This window comes from Ascaphus truei, chromosome 5, assembly GCF_040206685.1.
Source record: "Ascaphus truei isolate aAscTru1 chromosome 5, aAscTru1.hap1, whole genome shotgun sequence".
NCBI lineage: Eukaryota > Metazoa > Chordata > Amphibia > Anura > Ascaphidae > Ascaphus > Ascaphus truei.
The window spans coordinates 271,130,158-271,158,145 of record NC_134487.1 but is presented as its reverse complement, the minus strand read 5'-3'; the positions used below and the strand labels follow the sequence as shown (position 1 = coordinate 271,158,145).

General features: G+C 42.3%; 2 protein-coding genes across 6 annotated transcripts in view; both read left to right on the top strand.

The window, feature by feature from the left end:
• The window catches only part of LOC142495915 (leukotriene C4 synthase-like), an 88,883-nt gene extending 76,678 nt beyond the window's left edge, over nt 1-12,205 (top strand). For 3 of the 5 annotated variants that reach the window (XM_075602039.1, XM_075602037.1, XM_075602038.1), the window contains 3 exons: nt 41-111; nt 7,801-7,882; nt 11,585-12,198. In XM_075602039.1, the coding sequence (XP_075458154.1) occupies nt 41-111; nt 7,801-7,882; nt 11,585-11,723 (292 nt within the window). In that variant the 3' untranslated portion in view covers nt 11,724-12,198. Of the gene's footprint in view, nt 1-40; nt 112-7,800; nt 7,883-11,584 lie in introns of all 5 variants that reach the window. The other 2 variants (XM_075602036.1, XM_075602035.1) reach the window with 2 other exon arrangements.
• A 780-nt stretch (nt 12,206-12,985) lies between these two features.
• Nucleotides 12,986-20,900, top strand: CBY3 (chibby family member 3). The gene is made up of 2 exons (XM_075599024.1): nt 12,986-14,078; nt 20,275-20,900. The coding sequence occupies exon 2, from the start codon at nt 20,342-20,344 to the stop codon at nt 20,786-20,788; it is 447 nt and encodes a 148-aa protein (XP_075455139.1). The 5' UTR covers nt 12,986-14,078; nt 20,275-20,341; the 3' UTR covers nt 20,789-20,900.
• Nucleotides 20,901-27,988: the final 7,088 nt, after the last annotated feature.

Below are 27,988 nucleotides of genomic sequence, written 5' to 3'. Positions count from 1 at the left end.
CACAAAATAATAGGTTCAAATAATTTTTTTCTCATCCCAGGATAAATTGCACAGAATATTTTCCCATGTTCCTGGCAGTGCTCTGGTTGGCTGGGATCTTCTTTAATCAAGGTGAGAATGTAAAAACATGAGATTGAATATTACAATAGGCCACTTCTTCCTTCTTATTGTTATTCCAACATATTATTTTTTAATTCCCTTTTAATATATAATGCAGTGCATAAGGAAGAACAGATAGACACTATGAATAACAATAGATTGTAACAGATTGAAAGCTGTTTGGAGTAAAACATTGTTATATTTTGGATCAGCAACAAAAAAGAATGTGCACACCTAAACCACTTAAATAAGGGTGATTGGTGTTAGTGAACAAAAATAACCAGGAATGGTAATTAGTACATGTGGAGAGGTGCAGCTGACGGAAGGGTGTTTCTCAACACCCTTAAGAATAAAAGCAAAAAGACCTTAGGCGCAAACTGTCCTCATGTGTGAATTAATAAATATAACGTGCAAGTGAATGTGCAATAAATGCAATACATTTCCACTCACTCTTATGATGTTTGGAGGAATAAGATCAGTAATAAAAAGTATAAGCTGACTATACGTTAATATAATATCTAAAACTATATATAGAGATATATTCCTCCAAGGCTCTATCGGAGGGAAAATACACAGGAGGTACAAACACACCTACACAGTGTCAATACTATTCACTAAATGTAATGTGAACACACACATATATATATATAAAATTATATATATATAAAAATAAAAACAAACATCACAGCTTGCACTCAATGTACTGGTTCATTTAGACAGGTGCTAGTCTCAAATAATAGAAAAACAACATTATCATTCTCTCGTCCGGTAAAGAAAGACTGCACTCGGTTCAGTAATCATGAAAAACTGTATTGGGCATCTGAATAGAAAAGATAAGTCACCCAATCCGACGTTTCGGTCCTGGAATAGGACCTTTCTCAAGGGGGTGCACCCCCTTGAGAAAGGTCCTATTCCAGGACCGAAACGTCGGATTGGTGACTTATCTTTTCTATTCAGATGCCCAATACAGTTTTTCATGATTACTGAACCGAGTGCAGTCTTTCTTTACCGGACGAGAGAATGGTAATGTTGTTTATATATATATATATATATATATATATATATATATATATATATATATATATATATATATATATATATGCAAATATAGCTGTATGCTCATCTGCATGTCTTAGGCAGGTCTGCAACCCTGCCTGAAAGGCGGGGTTGCAGACCTGCCTAAGACATGCAGATGAGCATACAGCTATATTTGCATATTTGCTTTCCTGTGGAGGGTTTTTGTCACTTTTTTTACTCACCATAATTAAACTCAGTATTATGGTTTATATATATATATTAGAGACGTGGGATAAAATCCCAAAATCAGCGCTTCAGCGGATGAGATACACCAATAATTGGTACATGTAATGATCAGGATATGGAGAAGTATATATACAATAATAGTAGTATTGGACCCAGTGCAAACGCAGGAGTGTATAATTAAAAATAATAATGTCTTTTGGTGAGGGACTGTTTAATGCCTAGTGGCACCTCACAAGACAAAGAACACTCTTACCTGCTGCACTGTATCGGTCTAGAAGTCCCCTTGAATCCATGGAATGGGAAATCACAATACTCACTAGTATAATCTTCACTCCATTGGTGCGTGCGTCACGCAGAGTAGATACACAACAGCTTGAAATCCAAAGATTAGCAGCGGAGCACAGCCAAGGAATGGGGCCAGCACCAGCAGTTGGAAGGTTAAAAATAATTATTTATTAAAGCATGGAATAAACAGGGGGGAGACAAAACACACTCTGACGCGTTTCAGGCTATGCAGCCCTTTATCAAAGAGTACAATCGCGTCTCATACTCCCGCAGTTATGAAGGGGATTCCCCGCCTCCATTACCCAGTGATGCCGCGCGGTTTTGGCGCGAACGCTACCATACACTGCTATTGGTTGAGACCAACTTCCAATCAGACAGCTGATTTCGGAAGGTGCGTCTGAGAGAAGGGGAGGAACTAGGGTCTCCCGTTCGGCTGCGAGAGTAACAGAAAAAACAAGGGGAGAAAAAATATATAAAATTACAATGTACAAAACAAAGACATATAACATATATATTCTAATTGTATGCGCAATTGATTCGTTATATGGATGTGAACAGGACATGAATTATGATTTACTTCATGAATAAAGTGTGATCTTAATGCATTATATGGGGTTAACCCTTCAATCATCTATATTTATATTATATAGGGTTATCCCTTATGTCATATGTGGTAAATAACAATATAATTAATAGATTCAGGGTAGTAGTCTATATATATGACAATTAACATTATTCAGAGACAATTCATGTATTAATCTCAAGCATTTGTACAGAATAATAAGTTGCATTTGATAGACCTTAAATAACAGAAAACTATTATATGAGGATAATTAATGAAATGGTGGAGAGGGAAGGGGAAGGGAAGGGGGGGGGGGGAGGGAGGGGGGGGGGAGAGAGAGGGAAGGGGAAAAGAAAGGGGGGGGGAGGGGAAGGGGGGGGGAAGGGACACAAAGGATATAGTGTAAGGAGAGCCTCAAGCATAAAATAAACATATTTGTAAAATACATAATCATACATAACTGTAATACATAATATGATTAACATAAAAAATGCTTGAGTTCCCAGTCCTGGTTCATGCCCCTGGGACATTAGCTCCCAGGGGCATGAACCAGGACTGGGAACTCAAGCATTTTTTATGTTAATCATATTATGTATTACAGTTATGTATGATTATGTATTTTACAAATATGTTTATTTTATGCTTGAGGCTCTCCTTACACTATATCCTTTGTGTCCCTTCCCCCCCCCTTCCCCTCCCCCCCCTTTCTTTTCCCCTTCCCTCTCTCTCCCCCCCCTCCCTCCCCCCCCCCTTCCCTTCCCCTTCCCTCTCCACCATTTCATTAATTATCCTCATATAATAGTTTTCTGTTATTTAAGGTCTATCAAATGCAACTTATTATTCTGTACAAATGCTTGAGATTAATACATGAATTGTCTCTGAATAATGTTAATTGTCATATATATAGACTACTACCCTGAATCTATTAATTATATTGTTATTTACCACATATGACATAAGGGATAACCCTATATAATATAAATATAGATGATTGAAGGGTTAACCCCATATAATGCATTAAGATCACACTTTATTCATGAAGTAAATCATAATTCATGTCCTGTTCACATCCATATAACGAATCAATTGCGCATACAATTAGAATATATATGTTATATGTCTTTGTTTTGTACATTGTAATTTTATATATTTTTTCTCCCCTTGTTTTTTCTGTTACTCTCGCAGCCGAACGGGAGACCCTAGTTCCTCCCCTTCTCTCAGACGCACCTTCCGAAATCAGCTGTCTGATTGGAAGTTGGTCTCAACCAATAGCAGTATATGGTAGCGTTCGCGCCAAAACCGCGCGGCATCACTGGGTAATGGAGGCGGGGAATCCCCTTCATAACTGCGGGAGTATGAGACGCGATTGTACTCTTTGATAAAGGGCTGCATAGCCTGAAACGCGTCAGAGTGTGTTTTGTCTCCCCCCTGTTTATTCCATGCTTTAATAAATAATTATTTTTAACCTTCCAACTGCTGGTGCTGGCCCCATTCCTTGGCTGTGCTCCGCTGCTAATCTTTGGATTTCAAGCTGTTTATATATATATATATATATATATATATATATATATATATATATATATATATATATATATATATATATATATATATATATAAACAAAAACACGAAAAGAGAGCCTCAGCTGCAGGCGCTCAAAACAAGTATTAAAAGTTCGCTTGTAACCTAATACTTGACCAATTAGTCAATAGTTATGGATATACATATGTAGCAGGGCCATCCCTGGCTACTATTCTACCCAATGGGCTGGCAGTAAACCCTGGTAATAACAGGCTTGCCAGTAGTGGCCATGGGGTTTCCCCCTTCACCTTTGGTACTGCACTTGAGTGAGAGCAGGGGGTGGTACATCCTGTTGTAGCTGGGAAAACGGGGTGCCTGCCTTCTGGCTGTACTTAAGGGCAGGACCGCCTTAAAGTTAGCCCATTGTTCCTTCCCACTTGAGGAAGGAAGGCCACACAATTGGGAGCCTGAGATTGGGGCCTACCCATGTGCTCTTCCCTCCGGGGAGAGTGAGTGTGGATCATACCTCTGCCTCCACTAGGGAGTTGGGGAAGAGCTAAGATGGCTGTGGGTGCCTTTGGCCTGTAGTGGCGGTCCAGGGACTGCTGAGTAACTGTTACTGCAGAGTGTACTAATAAAACCCATTCCTGTTTTGCAATATACCTCCTGCCTGGTGCGTGACCTTACTGGGGGGGAGAGGTAATAAGTTCTACCGTGGAAGATCACCTTCAGTTCCTGGAGTCCACGGCAGATGGAGGCGCTGCACTGCTAAGAAGATATATGGGGTATGAACCCCAGAAGCCTGTTCCTGTGTCCCCACTACCATCAGCGGGTGACTCAGCCCTCCTGTTGCCAGCAGGTATATGCACCATACACCCTGTAATTGCCCCTATCTGCGATTGGGTGGGGGAAACACCGTCACACATATCTCACAGTATAGCATGAAAAGTCCAGTCCAATTTGATCCAGAGGGTGCTGCTTTCTTAGTGTAGCCCTGGGTAGTTTTGGGCTACAGGTCTGCCCTCCTCCTGGCAGTCATACCTGGTAATGGTAGGTGCCAGGAGCAATCATGGGGTTTACCCACACATGCTGTGCAGTGAGTCAGAGAAGGTAGTGTAATCAGGCTCTGTGTCCAATTAGAGACACAGGGGTGGTGCTTACTGGAGCTGTACTTAATGCATGGCACTTCCTGATTTAGTCGGTCTGCCCGATCATGAGAGGGGCAAGGTTACCCGTACCCAGCTATCAGGGATCTGTCAGGCTTGAGGCCCTCCCTCCGGGGAGCGTGGGGTAAACCTATACCTCCTATCCCACCAGGGGATAGGGGGAAGTGCAAGAACCACTCTTGGTGCTCTTGGTTGGGAGTGAGTTCAGGGACATCCTGAAGGTGAAGAACTTCAGTTGCTGTAATTGAGACTGCTGCTGAATCCAGGAACTCAAATAAAGCATCCTGACCTTTTATAAAATACCTCCTACCTGAGACTGAAGTACAGTCATGTGAAAAAGAAAGTACACCCTCTTTGAATTCCATGGTTTTACATATCAGGACATAATAACAATCATCTGTTCCTTAGCAGGTCTAAAAATTAGGTAAATACAACCTCAGATGAACAACAACACACGACATATTACACTGTGTCATGATTTAACAAAAATAAAGGCAAAATGGAGAAGCCATGTGTGAAAAACTAAGTACACCCTTACTGCTTCCATAGGAATTAAGATGCTAAGTAGCAGACAGGTGCTGCTAATCAAATGGAAGGAAAGGGGTGAATCCGGAGCAACAACATACAGCCCAATGACGTCAGGTCCCGAGTTTGAACACCGTAGCTTTATTGAAAACACACAGATGGAACAGCAGGCTGCAGCACAGCCTCCTCCTCTACGCGTTTCATGCTCTATTGGCGCTTCGTCTAGGAGTGAGGAGGGTGCCTGCAAGCCCAACATTTAAAGCACAAACCCCGCGAACAGGGACTTAATTTAATTTGTAACATCTGTGGACCTCAGGAGAAAACACATCTGTCTCAGTGATCGCATAATGAGCATGTAGTAACCACATGAATTAAACATGAAAGATAATGTTCTAATTTTCTTATTTTATGTTTGAAAAACGAATTTAAGCAATCTCTTGATGGTACTAATTAGCTGAAAACATTAATAAAAATGAAGATAAAAACATATAAAGTTAATAAATGTTGCAAATAGTTGGGTCTAATGAAACATGATCTTTCAATATTTGTACTTATAATTGTATAGTACTTTGTAGAATAAGATTTCTAATGAATCACAGATCCCAAAAGAAACAAATGGGAAAAAGGAGGAGGGGAGGGGAAGGAAAGGAGGGGAGGGAGGGGGAAGAAAAGGGGGGGGGGGGCAAAAAAGAGGGGAAAGGATGAAAAGGGGGGGGCAAGGAGAGCAGAAGTATTCATAACATAATAAACATTATCATATGTATAAAAATACAATATATGAGTAAACTTTTAGAAAAAAATGCAATCATAGAAAACATCTTAGATCCCAATCGACATTCAGTTCATTGGGCTGCAACGTATTAAGAGTAAGAATCCAGTTTGCTTCTCTTTGGTGGAGGATTTTAATCCTATCTCCACCCCGTAAAGCAAGCATGTCAAACTCAAATGCTAATCTTTAGTGAGGAATCATAAAAGCAAGGGATGCAACCCTTCTACGCGTTTCGTGTCTGGCACTTTATCAAGAAGACACGAAACGCGTAGAAGGGTTGCATCCCTTGCTTTTATGATTCCTCATTAAAGATACTATTTTTGGCCAGACCTGTTCTTCATTTGGATCGCGGTGCGCTGCACTCTTTTCTACATTGCTGGACCCCATTTCATTTCAGCAGCACGCGGTGGAGGGGAGACTCTGGTGACCAGTTAATACTGTGAGTACCTAGGGCTAGCCCAATGAGGTAGGGGAGGCTGTCTCTGGACTACCTACCCCAACCTTCAGGGTATCTGGTGCCCCATTACTTATACTCAGTGTTACATTTATTAATGTCTCAATACCCAGAGTGTGTTTCCCCTCCTTCCTATGTAAAGTACACTTTGAGCACCTTACCTCACCAAACCTCGTTTACTTATTTTAGGAATAAGATCAGACAAGCTGATCTAGTGGAGGATTGGTAATTCAGGAACTCCCCAGGTACATAAAACAAAAAGGAAATATATAGTACAGCACAGTTTATAAAATAACAAGAAGTGGACCCTGGGTGGGCCTGTGTTAGTCTTGAAGCACTGTGCCTGCTGTTCTCTGCACTACTGGACCTGTGGCCGGATTGCAGGCTCCCATTGGCTGGTCAACGCGGTGATGTCGTCTGCCGGGGGAACCCGGAAGTGTGATTTGCCTGCGAGACCTGTGAGACCGAGGGAAGCAGAGTGCCTGCAGCTGCCACATCTGCTGCCTGTGAGCAGAGCGCCGACGCCTTGGACCCAGAGTGGTCACAACACTTTTTTTTATTCTGTGGCGATGTGTTTGTATTTGGGCTCACTGCTCACTTCATTTTATCTTATAAACTGTGCTGTGCTATATATTTCCTCTTTGTTTTATGTAACTGGGGAGTTCCTGAATGATCAATCCTCCTATCCACCAATCCACCAATCCACCAAGCTAAGATCAGCTTGTCTGATCTTATTCCTCCGAACATCATAGTGAGTGGAAATTTATTGCATTTATTGCACATTTACTTGCACTTTATATTTGTTGATTCCCACAGGAGTTTGCGCTTAAGGTCTTTTTGCTATATTTTGGAACAGTATGTGCAAACTAGGTAGAATTGTATTTTTTTTAAATGTTTTTTTTTGTCACCCCCTTTGTACTGCACTATATATATTAGTTCGTCAAACATAAATAAATGTTGACGATTATGATGATAATAATGCTCTTGATTTACGGAGTCAAAGAGACTTTTCCAAGGTAGGGTGCACCTGACCATACTAGTGACTCGGATAACTGCCAAGGTCATGGACTTTTCTACAAGGTATTTCCTTACTGTTGAAAGAGCACAATCCTCTGTGCATAATCTGTCCCCTGTGAGTGCCCTGTGTTTCTTCCCCAGGAGCTGCTGCAGTCAACGGTCAACTGTACCTTTTTTTTCGTTACCGATACTTCAAGGGCTACGTATCATCATCCCAGGGCAGGTAATTTACAAAGTGGCTTATGACGCAGTTCTACCTAATTGGTCAAAATCCTTTGTAATTTACTTTATTTTTCACCCTGATCATTATGTAATTTTTGAGAAATGTTCAGATTGTTCAGATAGAGAGAAGTGATACTTCACCACTTCCATTGCAATCCTTGAATTGTAATGTAATAAGTAAATGAATATATGGTTACTAGACTTCGGGGTGCCCTTGGCCTTAAAACGGTCATTATGAAATGTTACTAGATGACGTTATAATAACATTTATTTCAGCTTATAAACAATATGTATTTCTTATAGGGTGTTGACAATTTACACATTGCTGTACATAGAATTTTGCAAGCTCTGACAAGCAGAACATATCATTTAATCGTGTGGCCTGAGGCTAGACTTGTAATTGGTGTGAAGTGCACTCTGCAAAATTGCCGGTGGGCCCGCTCTGACTGTCCAAATCTCCCAGAATGCCTAGGAGACTCACTCAATCTTGCATTGTCTCTGGGTAATTTCCCTTGACAGTCTCTGTGTGAATGAGGTTCCGTGCCCGTCATACCCAGGATAACTGTTACCCCATCGGCAGCCCTGTCTATCAGTGTATATATGTCTTAGACAGTCTGCTCTGTATCTACCAGTGCACGTATGTGTATATATTTATGAGCGCATTTATGTATGTATGCATGCACTATTATCTTTTCTTTTTGTCCATAATGACTTTACAGTAGGCCCTACCAGCACTTACTCTGGGTGGCCCCTTGATACCCCAGTCTGACATTGCCTGAGGTACAGAGACATAAAGACACCTGATAAACGTGCTAGATAACAATGCCGCAAGCTGACATCTGTGAATGTACTGGGGCTTGGTCCCATAGGATCAGACTCTGGACTCTCCACGCAGTGTTGTTGTTTTTCTTCCGTTGCTCTGACTGTGAATAGCCTCAACCAGTGAGGAAAAACATCCCCTCAATCAGAGCCGGTTTCTATGTTTTCCCTGGCACCAGCTGAGGTCTTTTTCCTGGCTGCTTCCTGTTGCTTGTTTTTCACTCTGGGACTGAGTTGTAAATGGGTTGTGAGCTCCTTCCCTGACACTTACTGCAATACAGTGACATGAAAGAGTCCTTTGGAGCAGTAGCTTCACCTAAAATTAACCCTTTTGCAAAGGTAGCAACCTTCTGTACAAGAAGCCAGAGCTATTAATAATTAATCTGAATGTACTTTGGGGTCATATATAACATCACAAATGCAAGGTGACTACCTTCTGTCTTCAAAATATCAAGGCTATATTACAATACAGTGCCCAATAGGGCTTAGAAAAGAATATAGCCCAAACAATAGACACAGATATATTTTTTAATACTTTATTATCTAATATATATTATGGTGTCAGCGTTTCCCACTTCAAAATCAAACAGTTCCTGACAAAGAGCAGGATGTCCTTTACAAAGCACATGCGGCACAGCTGTCCTGTAATGCACTGTAGTAGAGATGTGAGAACTTGCCAAATTAGCTTAGCCCGTTTTGCTCACGCTTTCGTAAAACGTTTGAGCTTCATCAAAAAGTTGGATAGGACCTTCTAGCCTAAGATGAATGGTCAAAAATTACAATTGGTATTCCACCGGAGAAGAATCTACCATGAGATTTCTCTCCCTACCTCTTCCCTAACCCATTGTGACGGGCGCCCGCCACAAACTGGACTGGACCGCGAGACTGAGGTGGGGATATAGAAACACTGGCCTGAAGCCGCGAGGTTCGCGTCCGGAATGCAGAGTCGTAGTCGTGGGTAGCCGGGTCAGGATTGGAGAAGGGAGGATCATAGTATAACTTGCCGTGGTCAAGGATAAGAGAAGGTATGGATCGTTGGGGTCACTAGCCGTAGTCGAGGGTTGGAGAGAATCAGGATCGTTGTAGAGAAAAGCCAAGGTTCAGTTGAACTGCAAGATAAAACACCGCGAAGCAGCAAGGCAAGGCAGGACAGGCGATATAAAGTGCTTGCGACCAGCACGTCGTCACAAGGAAAGAATATCTATGCTCAGCCAAATTGCAGCAGCAATAGGTGAGAATATAAAGGGAGAGAAGCCCATAGCTGAGGCGTCTGCAGTTGGTGCCATCTCGGGAGCGACGCCTGCGACCGATCCTCACACCCATATATTTTTAGACTGTTGAGAATTTAACTTGCAAAATTAAAAAAAAAAGTTTAAAAAAACTTTAAAAAAAAAGTTAGAGTTTTGGAAGTTTAACAAAACCGGACAATTTTGCCAGGTTCGCAAATTTAGGAGAAAAGTTTGCACTTTCATCTCCAGTCTATACACAACCCCATGGTAGAAGAGGCCCTTGGTATACAGTCAGTCCCTGGGCTCGGTGTCCACTTAAGCAAAGACTATGCAACGAGGCAGGGCCAAAACGTGATGGAATGTGCCATTCTGTACATACACAGATGCCTTCAGTGCATGGCCAAACTAACATGAATTCCACTCTGTAGGTCCAATAATGTTCTTATGCTTGTTGGTGTACTTCCTTGATGCTACATTTATCCACTGCAGCAACTCAGTAGCGTAGCCTGGATTAATTTGCAGATGATACTGGGCACTACATCTACTGTTGGGAGGTGGGGGGCAAGACAGATGTCCCAAAGCGCAAAACCTGAAAAATGTCTTAAAGGCAAAGGGACATATCGCATAATAAGAGATTGATGTGAGAGGAATAATGTTTATTCAGCACATCTTCCATAATTACAGAAAGGTACAAGCAAAGGGAACCGAGAATGCATTTGCATAACTCATACAGATCCCCAGGCCTGCTTCATTGACACCATTGTTATTTGTAATACAGTGATTAAAGCACGGACAAGGATTTGGGGTAATGTCATACAAATAAACTCACCCAGTGTGCCTCTGTTTAGGTCTAAATGCAATAAGCTCCGTTATGCTACTCAACGTGACGTAAGATAACACATCGTTATCCTACAATAAAGTGACATTGACCCTTTTCTAATTGGATGAAGAAAGGAAGTTGTATTTTCACGTAATTTGCTTTGTGGATACAGAGTTAACTCAGGGAACATACAGTAACATCCGTTCCGATATCAGGTAACGTCACGTTATGAGCCCTGAGTTTACATAGTTTTGTGCATCTAGGCCTCAGTCACTTCAAACATGGATGACAAGGTGGACCTTTTTTCTGCTGTATTCCATCCCTTTTTTTAATAAAGTTTTTGATAACGAAGAATAGAATCCGAAAACCCAGTCAATGACGATGTTACATCTTTTTGTCTTACTAGTTTGAGCCTAGATACTAGTCCTGTATTGTGAATCTTATACAGTAGTTGCAAACCAGACACAATAAGGTTATAGTGTGTAAAAAACAGAAAGTGAAAAAGCCCTCTACCGCACATGGTGCAACAAAGACACGGATCCTGGCATCTCAATGTCTTCCATAGGTCCCCATAACTGCTCCAGTCAATTGTCGTTCAAAAGCTCTAGGGAAACATCCATGTTTAAAATGAATAGGAAGCCTTTAACATTTACATTTTTATAACTTACCCATAAAGGTTCTAAATGTGAATTACTAAGGCATCACTTACACAGAAAGTAATAATCATATGAACAAACTGCTATACTCTGTATTTTGCTCTCCCGCCAACCTTTTTCTTTCCTACGCTTCTTATGCTATTTCTATTGTCTTAGTCTCTCTCCTTTTTTTCTTCCAGGTTGGGTCCTATGTATATGAATGCTGGATTCCTGTTGGTGCTATTGGGTCAATCTGCAGCTGGCATCCTACATGTGCTCTTCTCACATTATCTTGGGTGGGAGATCCTGTCTTTCTTCATACCAGCTAAAGACCTGTGATAGGAGGAGACCATTCACACTATGTAGCCAAACACCCATCCTTGTTATTATTTGCAAGGCAACAAGACATGCGTGTGATTAAAATTCTGCTGTAGAAGAAGAAGGTTTTACTTGACATGAGTTATGACATGACTCTGTCTCTTTTTAGACCCGCTGGAAACTGCTTCATAGTTATTACAATTATTAATGACATATTAGGAGCGATCAGAGAGAACAAATGTTTCAGACCCATCATGGTCCATCACAAAGGGTTATTATTGTTACTGTGGACTATGTGACCTAAGAGGAGAGTCTTTACCTACCTTGATTAACTGGACTATAAGGTAATCTCATGGACTTCTTTTCAAACAATTAAGATTTTTTTTTTTAAGCATTTCCTTGCGTATTTTGACCTTTTTTTTCATAATTTGGAAAAAAAAATCCAAAACTTTAACCAAATAAATTGAGTTTTAGCAAAATCAGAACCAAATGCTTTTTTTACCCCGCCAAACCAAAATGGAAGGGAAAGTGCCCACCCATACCACATACAACACCCCGTATACGGGAAGATACGGTATGGCCCCATTTAAGTGAATAGTCTGCAAAGGGTCCTATTTACTGAGCCATGCTTGAAGGTGTGTTATGCAGCAGCACTCCGTAGTAAATATGGTCCTAGATACCCTTCTCCAAATCAGTGAAGTTTACAATTTGAAAGCTTGGAAGGTGGGAGCTTTCCTTATGTTGACAAAGCTTGGGCCCTTCTGCCAAGAATGCTCTCTTTCCAATCCTAGTTGATTTGAAAACTAAGCAGTGCATTGTTAGTTGATCCGAGTAGTAGCCATTTTGAGATGGCCTGGCTGTCAGTCATTAATCCAGTAGCTTGAGTTCTTCACAGCTGATTGATGTCACTGCGAAGAAGATGGGGAGGGCTGTGTGCAGGTAGAGACAGGTAGGGAATATTTAGCCTAGATATAAATGAAATACAGGAAAAAAAATAACTAGAAATGTACACGAAGGGAAAATGCCATAGCACGGAGCAGTGTGGAACAACGACAGGGAAGAGAGAGTAGAATGTTTTGAAGAGACACTGAACAAGTGCTACGACTTAATAAGTGAGAGCAGGGTCACCTTTGCTGAGACCAATGCCCTTATTCAATAAGTAAAGCCTCTTCCCTGTGGCAGAGAAGATTTTATCCTATTTATTTGAATGGAGCTGATCTCTTCTCCAGCACTAGGAAGGTGCTTGACAGCATGTTCAATTGTGGCAATGGGGCCAGGCAAAAGTTCAACAGTATGAAATAGTACAAAGAAGTCCATTAGAATATGGGAAGACTGATCGCTCACAATAAGACTGTATGGGGAGAATCCATATGTGTTACTGGCTCTCAGTGCTACAGTGCTACAGTGCTCTCTGGATTGCTCCTAGGTATTGTAATGTCTTATCTGTTGCTGCTTCTCCTATCCTGGGTTATTGTTATTGGCAGTGGTTGACAAATCACCAAAAAATCTACTCGCCACCTAGTACCAAACATGTGCTGCTTGGGCCAATAGGAGCTCGCCACGATGTTAAATCCACTCGCCCGGGGCAAGCAAATGTATAGGTTTGTCGAACACTGGTTATTGGGGTAACTCATACAGTGACGGGAAATGATTAACAGCACTGGAATACAGACTGGCAGAAGCTCTTTGCTTGTTCTGATTTTCCTTCTTGAAAGCTGGATTGTTTATTGTAGTTTGGGTATCATTTTGTCTTTGTTTAGTGTTCAGGTGCCCTTTTCTCTACAAAAACACAACTCCTATGAGCACAGGTGCTAACATAGATAGTCACCAATTAAGAAAGAGATCCCTTGATGGCACGTAAAAACCACTTGGTCATCTTCTTACCCATAAAAACCTTTGACCCCTCTTAAACTCTGGCTGATATTTCCCATTTCCTTACTTCTTAACTCTACACAATATATATTTTCAAATGATTTGCCCTCTATTTTGCTGGGGTAGCATCCATGCATCTAGTGCCCTCCAGTTTAAGTGCTTGATTTCTCATTCTAGAATATTTTCTCCAGAGAAATTGAAATGTGACAATGTTTAAACCTTTCCTAAGTATTTTGGGGTCTTTTTTTTTTTTGGTCACAGAATGCAGCTTATAAAAACAATAGTTTGCAGGTACAGAATAAAATAACTTCTTCTGAGTTTTCTGATGGGTATACAGTAGAATGCAATGCGATGAGGCACATTAGATTCCAGAATACAGAGATGGATTGGAACTATGGCTCTGACACAGAGATCTGATGGAACTCTAACTGGAGATGCTGTTACCATGGAAGCTTTATCTGCAACATAGACATCCACATCGGAGGAAGAAGAAAAGACCAACAGGTAAGATGGTCTTTGGCTTGTCACAGTAAACTGGAGACAGTTCTCAAACCCATCTCTTTTATTGTTTACCAGAAAGATTGTGGTCAGAGCTTCCCAGTTCCCACTATTTGTGAATAGTCGAAATACCGATGGACATGTTATCAATTTTTATCTGCAATTAAAACACCGCCCGAACCCACCCATAAATAATCACACCCACTCTCCCTCAGTATACGAATGTAAAAAGTCCAGGAGAGTACTGGCATATGCTATTATAGTTCTTTAATAAAAGAAACAGGGAAAGGTACATCACATGATGCCTAAAAATATATGTGGAAAAATGTAAGTGGAACATTTTAAAAACCAAAATGGGTATATCCATTATTGGAAAAACTCTGCAATATATTAAAGTTTTTGTCATCAATTTCCAATTTTGTTAAGTACTAGCTGAAAGTACCTGGCATTTCTCAAGAATTGTAGGAAACCGAAAAATATTGAGATTTATAAATGGATAATTAAATGTTTTAGTTTCTTAATGTGAAATCCCCTGCTAAAACAACAACAACTCCACCCATAATAGTTTCATTGCCTCTGAGGTCCTCAAGTGTTCGATCAAGAGTCTGTAATGAGTGTTTGTGGGACATTGTACTCTTTGGCGGCTCCTGTATCTTTGCTAATGTTGCAAATTGAATTTTCAGTGTGACCAAGATGAAGTGGTAGCTTGAGGGTTGTATGACAGGAACATGTCACATGATGTCTTCAGTTATGTCATTGCAGATGTCATTTGTGATGTCATATGTGATGTCATCAGTGATCTAATTTGTGAATTGTATATGAACATAAACAAAAACCTGCTCCTTGATCTCAGAAACCATCATGCTAAATTTGGTTACGATATTTTAAGAGGTGTCCAAATGCATAGCAAACAGACAAACATCTTTCCAAAATATATAGCAGATGCTATGATTTTCTTAGGCAGACATGTTCCTTATGTCTTAACCTATCCTACTTCACACAAAAAGTTATTTACTGGTGGTGAACATGAGTGTACATAAAATCCATAAAAATAGCCCCAATGCATAAGCATGAGCCCGTTAACTATAAGGAGTGGGCTCATGACTATAGTGATGAAACCCTGCAGATGGTTAAGAGTTACGATTTTGAAGGATGACTAGGATTGGTTAGTTGATGCTAGGCGTGGGATTAGATGTCTTGTTAGTTGGGCTGCAGGGTCAGCCATTTTAGGTAGCACTAGGTGAGAAGTTGGAGATGTAGTGTGGGGGATTAGTTTAGTTGTTTAGCTATTTTACTTACCTTTAAGAGTATGTACAGGTCAGGCAACATCAGGACAGAGCAGGAGTGCCCAAAGAAGGGTGCAGGTTGTGGGGAGATGTCACCTTGGGATTTGGAGAGATTGTTAGGGTTGGTGTAGGAGCAGGCTCTGCGCGATGGTGGGCGTGGTGGAGGGGACACTTTAGAACAGATGATAAGGCCTCAGGGGATGATAGCATAGGTGGGGTGAAGGCTGCTGAGGAAGATCTGGTTGCAGCACCTACGAGGGCCAGAAGATAAAGGACTCCAGAGAAGCTGAGTCACAACTCTGTGTCTGCAGGCAATCCAAGGAAGCAGATGAAGAGAGAGAGGGAGGATGGTGAGGAGAGCAGCAGCCCACCTCCCTCTAACCCCCACCTCCCACGGGCTGGTTCCAAGGCGATAACCAGAATGGGAATGGAGGAAGGACCTAGGGTGGTAGCGAGGAGGAGGGGTGGCAGGCCTAAATGGACTGACCACTGCAGAGAGAAGCACGGGGTGTGGCGTCGAGATGCTGTGCAGCCCTTGGGTGGAGCTGGAGTGGTGTCACATGGGTAAGGCGTGCAGGAGAAAAGCTGCAGCATGGCAGCATCAAGTGGTACTTAGGAGCAGGAGGAGCGCAGGGAGGCCCAGTAAGGGACAGATCGGCTGGGGATACAAAAGGAAGATTGCTCAAGGAACAGACCTGGCCCATCTGGAACATCTCCCTATAGAAGATCTACCTGTAGTTCCCGAAAAGGGTACCAGAGAGTATGTGATGAGGCACATTTTGGACTCTCGCAAACACTTAGAATACCTTGTCAATTAGAAGGGCTATGGCCCGGAGAACCGTTCCTGGGAATCAGTCACTGATGTGAATGTGCCCAGGTTTGTCCACTAATTTCCCTCATGTTAGCCTACCAAGCCTGGGCCTTGCGGGCATGCAGCCTTTTAAAGGGGGGGATACTGTCATGTCCCGAATGCTTGTCCGTTCCGGATACTTCTCTAACCCAGGAGCAATGGTAATAGAACGATTAAGCGCCAGCTTCTTCACAGTGATATAATGTTCAAACAGATAAATATACTTTGAATCCTTTGATAGAACGCCTCTCCAAAGAATCAGACTTTCCAAGAGTCTGTGGAAGAAAATCCAAAACAGATTTTAGGCGCAAAAAATCTCAGGGTCACGATAAAGGTAGAACCTTTTTTCAGATAGATAACATCACCTTTTGTTCTGTTTTGGAAAGTCCTCTAATATAGAAACATAAGTGAATAAATCACTTTTGGACGCATACAGGTTGCCCTGAGCCTCCTTCAGGTAGAGCTGTAGTGTCAGTGTTCTTTCGGGCCCCTGAAGAAGCTGTAAGTTAGCAGTGAAACACGTAGGGCAAGGGTGGCCGGAGGGACTGTATATTGGACAGCACCGAGGATCCCTGACGAACACGCCGAAAAACACAGACACCACAGCCCTACCTGAAGGAGGCTCATGGCGACCTTTATGCGTCCCAAAGCGATTTATTCAATTACGTTTCTATATTGGAGGACTTTTCCAACAGGGAAGACAAGTTGACGTCATCAATCTGAAAAAAGGTTCTACCTTTATAGGGGCGCTGAGATTTTTCATGCCTAAAATCTGTTTTGGATTTGCATCTGTTGCACTCCTAAAGTTTGTGACTATAAAAGCCCATGAAGTGCTGCCCTCCTTGCTGCTGCAACAGATTATGCCCTATTCTGTTGTTGCCTGTCTGCCTGCTTGGCTCTGTGGTTCATTGCTGGACTTACCCCCTACTATTTGGACCCTTCTCTCTCTACCGGATCTCCCATGTATGAGCCGTAACTGTCTGACCTCCCGTTTGCCTGGATCTGTGCCTGCCTCACAGCCTCTTCATTGCTGGACCCCTGTCCTCGTCTGGACCTTTCCTCGATCCTGGAACCCTACTTCCTGGTTCAGTTCTCTGCAAATTCCATCGTGGCCCCCGAGTGCAGCTCGTTACCCCCTTAAGTGTTATTGGACGTGGTTGGGGGTGGCTCCCGGTTAGCTGCGGTGGTTATTCTTCTGTTCCTGTGTGCTCTGCTGACTGTGTTGTCACAACACGTCTCCATGGGCAAAAGTTTATGCAAGGAGACAGTGCACTATGCTGCTAGCTAGTTTTGATTAGATTCCTAGACAGGCTTTGTGTAGAAGTATGTGTTCAAGAGAAGGTCAGGATGTCAGAAAGTGTGGATGATGGAGATGCATCCTCCTTCCGTTGCACCCTAAGCAAAAACATTGCCAGATTGCTCTTGCTACAATGTAGATGTGGCATTAAAATGCCCCCAAAACTGCATGTTTTCTTACTAAAGTAGCTGTTAGCTTTAAATGTGTGATGCGCTTTACATCTCATTGGGATAAAAGTGATATACAGTATAAAGAACGTTTAAAAAAAATAAAAATATTATTATTATTATTGCCGGCAAACCTAAATGCAGAGTATGATAACTTTAAAGCAGCAATCCCACCCAAAGTTTTTTTTACGCTAACCCAAACTGAAGGGCCCCCTAGAGTTCATTTGTATTTTTTGTGTGTGCTGTTTTTGACACAAAAAAACTACAAATATGGCTGCATGGCATTCTTTCTCAGTAGACAAACCTATTCAGTGATTAAGAAGTGGGGAGACCCAGGAAGTCGGGGACCATAGATCAGCTGAAATAAATGGTGAATGAAATGTTACCTACTAATGTCTCCTCGGTAAGTGGTGGGCAGTGGGTCCCAGTGCCCAAAAAATCAGAGCCTCTAACCCCTGTATGCCCCCTTTGGCCCTCTCCTCCATAGTACCCCACTGCAGTGCTATGGATTTTGAGGCAAGATTTTTCCCAGCTCGTATTGATTGACAGCTGCTGAGCTGTGCCCCAGAATTCTTAGTTGCAGCTCTGGTTCTGCACCATGAGGCTCACCAGGGAAAATTAGTTAACAAAAAAAACAAACAAAAAAAAAACATCCAGATGCTGGCCTGGGCAATGACTTGCAAATGACCACACAGTATGTCACTCTTTGCTTCTTGTCCATTTTAACATGAAACCCTATAATCTTATGCCTGCCGCTTTACACAGCTTTTCAGCACAGCCTGGGTTAAAGAAGTGCATAGCTAGTAAGCCTACTCACAGACAGCTGTTTTGACCTTTTGGGTCTCGTCATTGTGAGTAGTGGGTAATAGGACATAGTCCAGAAACTAGTGCTGCATAACTCAATAAGAGGGTACAGTATAGTAACTACATATATATAAGTCAATTAGAACTGCAGAAAAATCTTGAGGTCCGCGGGAAGTATGAGATACATTCCATGTAATTAGTTGGAGTCAAGCATATATGTGTGCAATCGAAGGAAAATATCCCATGGTATGAGGGGGAGGGATAGTCAGAGGGCTGTAGCTGCAGCGAGTCCACCGACTCCCACCCCTACACGTAGACCCCCAAGTGACACTGATGAGAGAGCACTGGCCCTTGAAAGAAAAATGAAATGCAAAAGACATGATGTTTGAAACTCACGATACTGGAACCTCCTGCAGCGTCGGGATGAGATGCCTTCCCGGAAAGGTGACGGTGCACAACCACGATAAAAAAAGCAGGATGTGTGTAAGAGACATGTGCAGAGGTACACACAGGGAGACAGTTTTGGGGAAATGAAACCATGGCTTTATTTAGCCTGTCCCTTTAAACAATGCACAGCATACCAAAATAAAAAAAATAAACAAACAGCCTATCCCCGTGTAAGCAAAATAGAGTCCAAAAGACCAAACCTGGGGCTTCAAAAAGATAATCACAACAGTTTTTGAGACAGAGTTCGTGATGGTCAATAAACAATGTCAACTTCTTAAAGCTTAAATGTCTTGATAAAAAGGTATCCAACCAGGTTCAAATTAAATTTTGTAGATGATCAGTCTTGGGCTTACAGTTAAAGCATTTGCAAACCAATAGTGCCTTCCTGGTTCTGCTCTTCTTGAGAGCCTGCACAAACCAGCTACAATACGCAAATAGAAGTGGCACATTGAATACTCTTAGTCCATAACTGTACACTTCCGTCCACCTATGTACTGTAACAGACTGTATCTGTGATTTAAATAAAGGAGCCTTGATAAAGTGCGTGGGCACGAAACATGTCGGCTCCGTTTTTTTATCTTGACCCGATGAATGAATAAAGCTGAATTTTGAAGTTACCCTCTCTCCATCAATTTTTGTTCTGGTGGTGCATCACGTTTTCCTACTTTTATCCCTGTGTAAAGGCTAACTCACTTCCCCAGTCCCTCTCTGCAAGACTGGGAGGAAAAGCCCCTTACCAGCCTGTCACCCCAAAGTCTCAAGAGGTACCTCAAAGCAGGTGGCACTTCAGGTCAGTCTCTGGTTCCGGATAGTTGCCTGGTCCCTTGGGTTCTTGCTGTCAGCACACAGCCCTCCGGTGTGCTCACGGCATCATCTCCTCGGTCAGCACAGTTATGACTGTGCTAAGGAGTCTCTCTAGGTCTGTCCCCAGCAGGGTTTTTTTACCCTCTGATAACCCAGGTGGAGCTGGTTAATTGACTATCTGCAATTAACCAGCTCTATGCTGGATTTCTCAGACCACTAAAGGCTTTTATTTAAACAGGGATAAGTCCCTGTTACAACATGACGGAAGAGATTGGAATTTTTTAAATATAAAATAATCATGCAACAAAACAGGTAACAAAAAATCCTCTGACGCATTTCACACTGAAAGGTGCTTTGATAAAACGTGTACTTTTTTCTTCTCAGCTCGTCAGTGTGAGTAATTTTGATAGAAATAATTGTTTGCCTACAAAATACCACTGGTCCTAACTATTATGCTGAGTGATACATTATTTATGATAATACTACTCCTTAGTCTAAGGATCATAACCAAGGTTCACACCCCTTTATCTTACTCTTCTTCTTACAGATTAAGTGATTCTGAAGTCCACCATTCTACATACTTTCTCTACCTCCCACTTCCACCACAGAGCACCATGGATGGTCACATTTTCTGTGGTCCTTTCGTTATCCAGAGCAGTATCCCCTCCCGCAAGTTCAAGCCTAAGAAGAGTCCCGTCCGGCAGACCTCTTCCATGTCCTCCCTCTACTTGCTCAATCATCGTTCAAGGCTGGATGAGCTGGGACTGGACTACGGCCTCCCCAGAGTCCAGCTGGACAATCAGCTATGCTATGTGTTCCGCAATGGCAGCTGGGTCACTGAAGGTTCAATCCGCTCGGACTCCATCCGCTCGGACATCCAAACTAAGTCAGCTGTTAAGCAGCTGGTGGCCAGGAACAAGATCTTGATGGAGGAGAACAATTATCTGAAGCTTCAGCTGGATGTTGTCATGGACATGCTGACTGAGTCCACAGTCAGACTTAACACCTCTGACGAGCAGCTCAGGAGCAAGACAAGCCTAACAGACGTGGCGAACAATTAATCGGTGGAGCTCCTAATGCAGTCTGGACAGAAACCCTCCTGCACCTAGGTATTGGAGGACCATTGGTTCTTATCTCCACTCTTACAAATAAAAATACAGTTCCCTGCAATTATATTATTTGTATTTATTGCACTGACAGGTCTATAAAGGGTAGGACACAGCCTTGACCTTAATGGCAGGGAGTCATCATTCGCACTTTTGCAGCCAAGTCAGCGATACCTACCATTAAGTCAATGGTAGATATCTTCAATTCGGCGGCAATAGTGCGTATCACGCTTTGATGACTCCTGGCCAATGCATCTGAAGGAGCGCTAACGCCTAGCACCACTTAGTTAATCGAAACCATTTTTTTTTACCAGAAGAGCTGACAATTCAGTAATTTTCTTCACTAAACCTATCAACATATGTAGTCCCACTCTCGGGAAGTAATGTAAGGTGTTAATGGCCTCAATGGGTTAACTGGGTGGTATCACTCTAGTGCTGAAGGGGATTGACACTCCCTTGCAGGTCTTGTGACCAATGTTCTAGAAGCAGGTTCAGAGTTTTGGCAGAGGGCCTCACCTTGAGTCCTGTAAATATGTTTAAGTTTATATATATAAATATGTGTATTAATAGTGTCCTATCCCTATATATTCTTTTTCAGTAAAGGCACATGCCCCATATTGTATTGTATTGTATTGTATGTCTTTATTAATGTCCATTAATGTACATAGCACTTCACAGTAGTAATACATGTGGTAATAAAATAAATAACAGATAATATAAATAACAGATCATGGGAATAAGTGCTTTAGACATAAAAGTAACATTAAGGAAGAGGGGTCCCTGCCCCGAGGAGCTTAAAGTCTAATTGGTAGGTAGGGAGAACGTACAGAGACAGTAGGAGGGAGTTCTGGTAAGTGCGTCTGCAGGGGGCCAAGCTTTATGTATCATGTGTTCAGAATATCCACAGTACTATTCATATGCTTCTTTAAGCAACTGTGTCTTAAGGTGGGTTTTAAAGGTGGATAGAGAGGGTGCAAGTCGGTTACTGAGGGGAAGGGCATTCCAGAGGTGTGGGGCAGTCAGTGAAAAAGGTTTAAGGCGGGAGAGGGCTTGAGATACAAAGGGGGTAGAAAGAAGACATCCTTGAGAAGAACGCAATAATCTGGATGGTGCATAACGAGAAATTAGGGCTGAGATGTAAGGAGGGGCAGAAGAGTGTAAAGCTTTAAAAGTGAGGACAAGAATGGAGTGTGAGATGCGGGATTTGATCGGAAGCCAGGAGAGGGATTTCAGGAGGGGAGATGCTGAGACAGATCTAGGAAAGAGTAGAGTGATTCTGGCAGCAGCGTTTAGGATAGATTGTAGGGGAGACAGGTGAGAGGCAGGAAGGCCGGACAGCAGGAGGTTACATTAATCAAGACGGGAGAGAATGAGGGCCTGAGTCAGAGTTTTAGCAGTCGAGCAACAGAGGAAAGGGCATATCTTTGTTATATTGCGGAGGAAAAAGCGACAGGTTTTAGAAATGTTTTGAATGTGAGGGGCGAATGTGAGAGAGGAGTCGAGTGTGACCCCTAGGCAGCGTGCTTGGGCTACTGGGTGAATGATCGTAGTTCCAACAGTAATGTGGAAGGAGGTAGTAGGGCCAGGTTTGTGAGGAAGTATGAGGAACTCTGTTTTAGCCATGTTGAGTTTTAGGTGGCGGAGGGCCATCCAGGATGATATAGCAGAGAAACATTCAGAAACTTTGGTTTGTACAGCAGGTGTAAGGTCGGGTGTTGAAAAGTATATTTGTGTGTCATCAGCATAGAGGTGATAATTAAACCCAAAAGAGGTTATTAGGTCACCTAGAGAGAGTGTGTACAGAGAAAAGAGAAGAGGTCCCAGGACAGAGCCCTGGGGTACCCACACAGAGAGATCAATAGAGGAGGAGGAGGAGGTGTTAGCAGAAGAGACACTGAAAGTACGATGGAAGAGGTAGGATGAGATCCAGGATAGAGCTTTGTTCTGAATACCAAGAGTATGGAGAATGTGAAGGAGAAGAGGATGGTCCACGGTGTCAAATGCTGCAGAGAGGGCGAGTAATATGAGCAGAGTGTGATGACCTCTGTCTTTGGCAGCATGGAGGTCGTCAGTTATTTTAGTGAGGGCTGTTTCTGTGGAGTGAGCAGTGCGGAAGCCAGATTGTAGAGGATCTAGGAGAGAATAGGTGTTGAGAAAATGGAGCAAGCGAGAGAATACAAGACGTTCAAGGAGTTTAGAGGCAAAAGGCAGGAGGGAGACAGGTCGATAGTTAGAAAGACAGGTAGGGTCAAGCTTGCTGTTTTTGAGTAATGGCATGACTGTTGCATGTTTGAAGGAAAAAATAGGGTAACCCCAATTATCGAGGCCACTACCAGGCACTATGGAGTGTGTTTAGGAAAGAAGGTTTGACGCCGGTATATAGGTGATGCAGGTAATAAGGCAATATATGGGTATCTCCGATACTAACAAGGGGAGTGGGGTACTGTAAAACCGGTTAGAGGTACAAGGGGACACCTCCCAAGGGGGCGCCCCCAAGTAAATCACGGCCCGGCTACCAATATATCCTCACCTGTCTCCCCTGTGTATCGCGTGGAGGTCCCTTGAAAGCCGTTCCTGTTTGCGGCTGCAAGCTTGATCCTGGAGGTCCCTTGAAAGCCGTTCCTGTTTGCGGCTGTAAGCTTGATCCTGGAGGCTCTGTGTGCTGGGATTCTGCTTGCTGGCGTCTGCGTGCCCCAACTGGATATGACGTCACAGATGAAAAAAATAGAGATTGCTTCCGAGGTTCACAGCACCTTCACTCAGCCAGTTGTATGAATATAAAAAAGTTTATTAGTAACCAGCAATGTACAACAGCATGAACACTCTAGAGTGTTCATGCTGGTTACTAATAAACTTTTTTATATTCATACAACTGGCTGAGTGAAGGTGCTGTGAACCTCGGAAGCAATCTCTATTTTTTTCGCATGTTTGAAGGAGGATGGAAAGGTTCCAGAGCAGAGGGAGCAAACAATATAGGAAGGTTGGAGCACAACTGAATACAGGGTGGAAAAAACAATCTGCAAGAGAGTGTGTGTCCCAAAAAGGTTTAATGGATCAAACCATAAACTTACAGTGAGCCCACGGGCCCCCACCAACGCGTTTCGAGCAACGCTCTTTATCAAGGTGCATATCGATCCCCTCTTACCTGGTCTCTGATATACACTTAGTTTCCCGCCAAAACCTCCCGTCCGCTCGGCGCTTAGCCGCGTCACAAGTGGCGCGTCATGCGCGTCGCGCAACGGTGACGTCAGCGCGCACTGCGTGTATACAGATATGACAAACTTTATTGACAATTTACAATTACCTATTAAAGCATCCAAATAAAACTACATACATACAAGACCTGGCTACACAATGCCTTTATAACATATTAAAACCTATCTGATAAGACGTAGGGGGAAAGAAACAATATCCTTCCACATCCTACAAAATACAAACATACAAAATAGTAAAATAAATAAATCTGACACAAAATAAGCGCTTTTAAAATCCCAAAATAGTAAATCATATATATACATAATGTGTATATATTATGATGAATAAATGGGAAAACTAAAACAACATTGTATAATAGATCATGACATTCTATCCCCCATAATGCACAAACAAATATATGAGAAGTAATGATATCAGAGTAGGGTATCTGATTAATGATTTCTTTATTCATTTAATGAATTTAATTTTGCTTAATTTTATGCATAAAAGGGAGAATGTGATCAAGAGGTGTGATCAAAAAACCTGTAATGAAATGGTTAAAAGAAACCGTGAAGAAACTCCTAAGGGTTTAATCAAAACATAAGTTGATATTTATGACCATGGGATGATGAACAAGTAATGCCAAACAGTGCATAAAATTGAAAATACTCGTATGTGTATAAATGAATAACACATCTGTATAATATGTTAAGCACCGTTATCCTCTTGTTCCTCACCCCATGTGTAATATAGGTTTAGGTATAGTATAGTAGAGAATTCTTTATAGCAATAAGTGCATAATTGCCTTGACAAGTGGACAATGGATTTAGCAATATTATGTATTATCTATCCGAACCTGTTAATGCAAGAATGGAGTGAGGTCCCAATCTGAATTTAGACCATTTGGTATCTTAGTATTTAGGGTAAAGATCCAATATAGTTCCTTCTTGTCTAATGAGACGGTTCTGTTTCCTCCCCTAATCGGTTTAGGAATATGTTCAATACCCCTGTATTTCAGATTTTTTATATTCCCCAATCTGCAGTTTGTGAAGTGTTGGGCGACAGGATGGGTCAAGTCTCCTAATTTGATAAGTCTTATATGTTCCCTCATCCTAGCCTTCAGTGCTCTGGTGGTACGTCCTACGTACTGCTTACCACATCCACAGTCCAAGAGGTAGACTGTGAATGTGGTATCGCAATTAATGAAAGATGTTATAGGGAATCGTTGCCCTGTACTGTTAGATACAAATTCTTTACATGACTCCATGTGTGTGCATGACACACATTTAAGACACTTGAAGCAACCTGTGGGGAGATTACGATCCTGACCTGGCACTGATGAAAAAAGACTTCTCGTCACATAATTGGCTATAGTCTTAGCTCTCTTGAAGACAAATCGTGGCCCTCCTAAGTATACCTTTTGGAGCAGTGGATCTGCGGATAGGGTAGACCAGTGCTTTCTAACAATATTCTTTATACAGTTAGCCTGTGTGCTATATTGAGTTATAAACACCGGATCTGCCCCTTCCCAGTTTTCTTTTGTTTTACCTTGCTTAGTCAAAAGGTCATTCCTGTTCATACTTGCAACCTCTTTGAGTGATGTTTGCAAATCAGAGAGTGGGTAACCTCTTTCAACAAATCTTAATAGCATTTCTTGGGATTGTTTTATAAAATCCTCATTGTTCGTACAGATACGTCTAAGTCGTATGAATTGTCCTTTTGGAATAGATTTCCACCCTGTATTCAGTTGTGCTCCAACCTTCCTATATTGTTTGCTGTGACCATTGGAAGACCGGATGCACCTACCGGAGGAGGTATACCAGGAAGACCACCCAGCCGTGAGTTATATTACTCTTACACCCTACACCTTATTGTTCCACAGCGATATATCTGACTGGACACTAGCTAGTGGGAGTTGTTACTTACATTAGTGGAACTCCATCCAGGCCATCGTGCCATAGTGGAAATAGGTGTTATATCCAACAGGATTTTGGTTTGGTTTAATGCTCCTGGTACCCCTAGGATCTCTACACATGGAATTATTTTGTTGAAGGACTTTATTGCAGCTTTTGATCTATGTTTTTGAGCACCATACAGCATTTTTTACAGAGCAGAGGGAGGAGTTAAAAATGTGTGTGAGCGTAGGGATTATAGTAGGAGCAAGAGGTTTTAGGAGATGGGAGGGAATGGGGTCAAGAGGGAAAGTGGTAGAGGGAGAAGAGGCGATCAACAGCGACACATCCTCCTCTAAGACAGTGGAAAAAGAGTCAAGGAAGACAGGAGGAGAGTTAGGAAGAGGTGTGGGATGGGAGGAAGAAACAGAGGGATTTTCTGACGTATGGATTCCACCTTTTCCGTAAAATAGTCAGAAAAGTCCTGAGCGGAGATGGAGGAAGGAGAGGCAGCTGAGGGTGGTTTGAGTAGAGTATCAAAGACAGAGAACAGTCGGTGTGGGTTAGACTTGTGCATGTTGATTAGTGAAGAAAAGTAGGCTTGTTTAGCTAGTGAGAGGGCAGAGTTGAAACAGGATAGCATACATTTGTAGTGAAGGAAGTCTGCGAGAGTATGATTTCCTCCAGAGGCGTTTAGAGGAACGAGTGGAGGAACGCAGCAGGCACGTGTGGGAATTTAGCCAGGGTCTAGGATTAGAAGGGCGAGTGCGTGTTTTAGTGCAGGGTGTATATAGTTAGCACCTATTGTAATGGCCCAAGATTGTTCTCATGTGGGAAGAGCAGTGAGCATGTGCTTAGCAGGAGTTCATAGAATAGTAGCTCTACTAAATCGGATCGGCCCCACTGGAAGCTCCGTAGTAAGCTCCCGATCCATTATGTATGGACGAAGTATGCAGTACATTGTAAGGGGGTACTACTCCCAGAAAGCAGAGTGTATTCCCAATAGGGTAGCTACACATAAAAGAGGGAAGCCCCCGCACAGCTGAGAAGTGTCAGTGTGAGCTGCTCACTGGGTAGGGTAGATTTGCATACACGAGAGAAAAGAAACCTAGTAGGTGAGCACTCAATCACAGCAAAAGTATTGTGGTAATATTAAAAATATTCTTTATTGTCATCAATGAATATAAAATAAAGGGGTTTCAAATTAGATCAAACAGCATGGACTGTGACTGTGATCAAAATTACATTGCTGTACCAGCTATGTTGATTATACACATGGGAGATTATATGACAAGTAATCAAAATCTCATACTGTAAATTAACAGCCTAATGTGATAGAGTAAGGGGCCAGTAATTGAACCGCTGTATAGTAACTGCCTCAGCAGCCAGTAGTATCAATTGATGTAACTTAGGTAAATGTAGCTCAGTAGCTATGAGCTACAATAGAGGAATGAAACTGCTACAATTGTATGTTGAATGCAGATACACCTCAAAGTATAGGAAGATACAAAACGGGCAGGGTATGCAGTGTCCACATGATTTTGGGCACTGCCGAGCAGAGAGTGTCTCCCTCCGTGGGAGCACACAGCCGCTATACGGTCAGCAGGGATAAGGATACAATCACTGCTGCGGAAAGGTAAGTATGCGGAGGCAGTAATTACATAGGCGGGTATAGGTCATGTGTAAAAAATCAGGGAGGCAATTAGTGTCTACAGGAGAATGATGTCCTTGTATATAGGTAGGTTATATCCCTGTATATGGCAGCAAACATCGTAGCCCAAAGTAAGTGAGTGGCTGTGCCGTTAAATAACCAAATAATGCAGCCAAACAACTGACAGTTCCCAGCTGATAATAGAAGCGGATCCACGGCTGATATATGATCCCGTGAGTAGATCCGTGTGTGCACTATACAGCAAGGATATATACAGAGGGAATAGATGATATATGCATATGTGGTATGAAAGGATCACCAGGTAAAGTGTTAATCGGGCACATCCAGAACCAACAGGGTAAATAACCTAATTAAGGCAGAACACTATCTCTTGTATGCACTGTCCCCTACATCGAA

Bases quoted from the DNA above. Each gene is read 5' to 3' on its own strand.
- CBY3 (XM_075599024.1), top strand. From the start codon at position 20,342: ATGGATGGTCACATTTTCTGTGGTCCTTTCGTTATCCAGAGCAGTATC.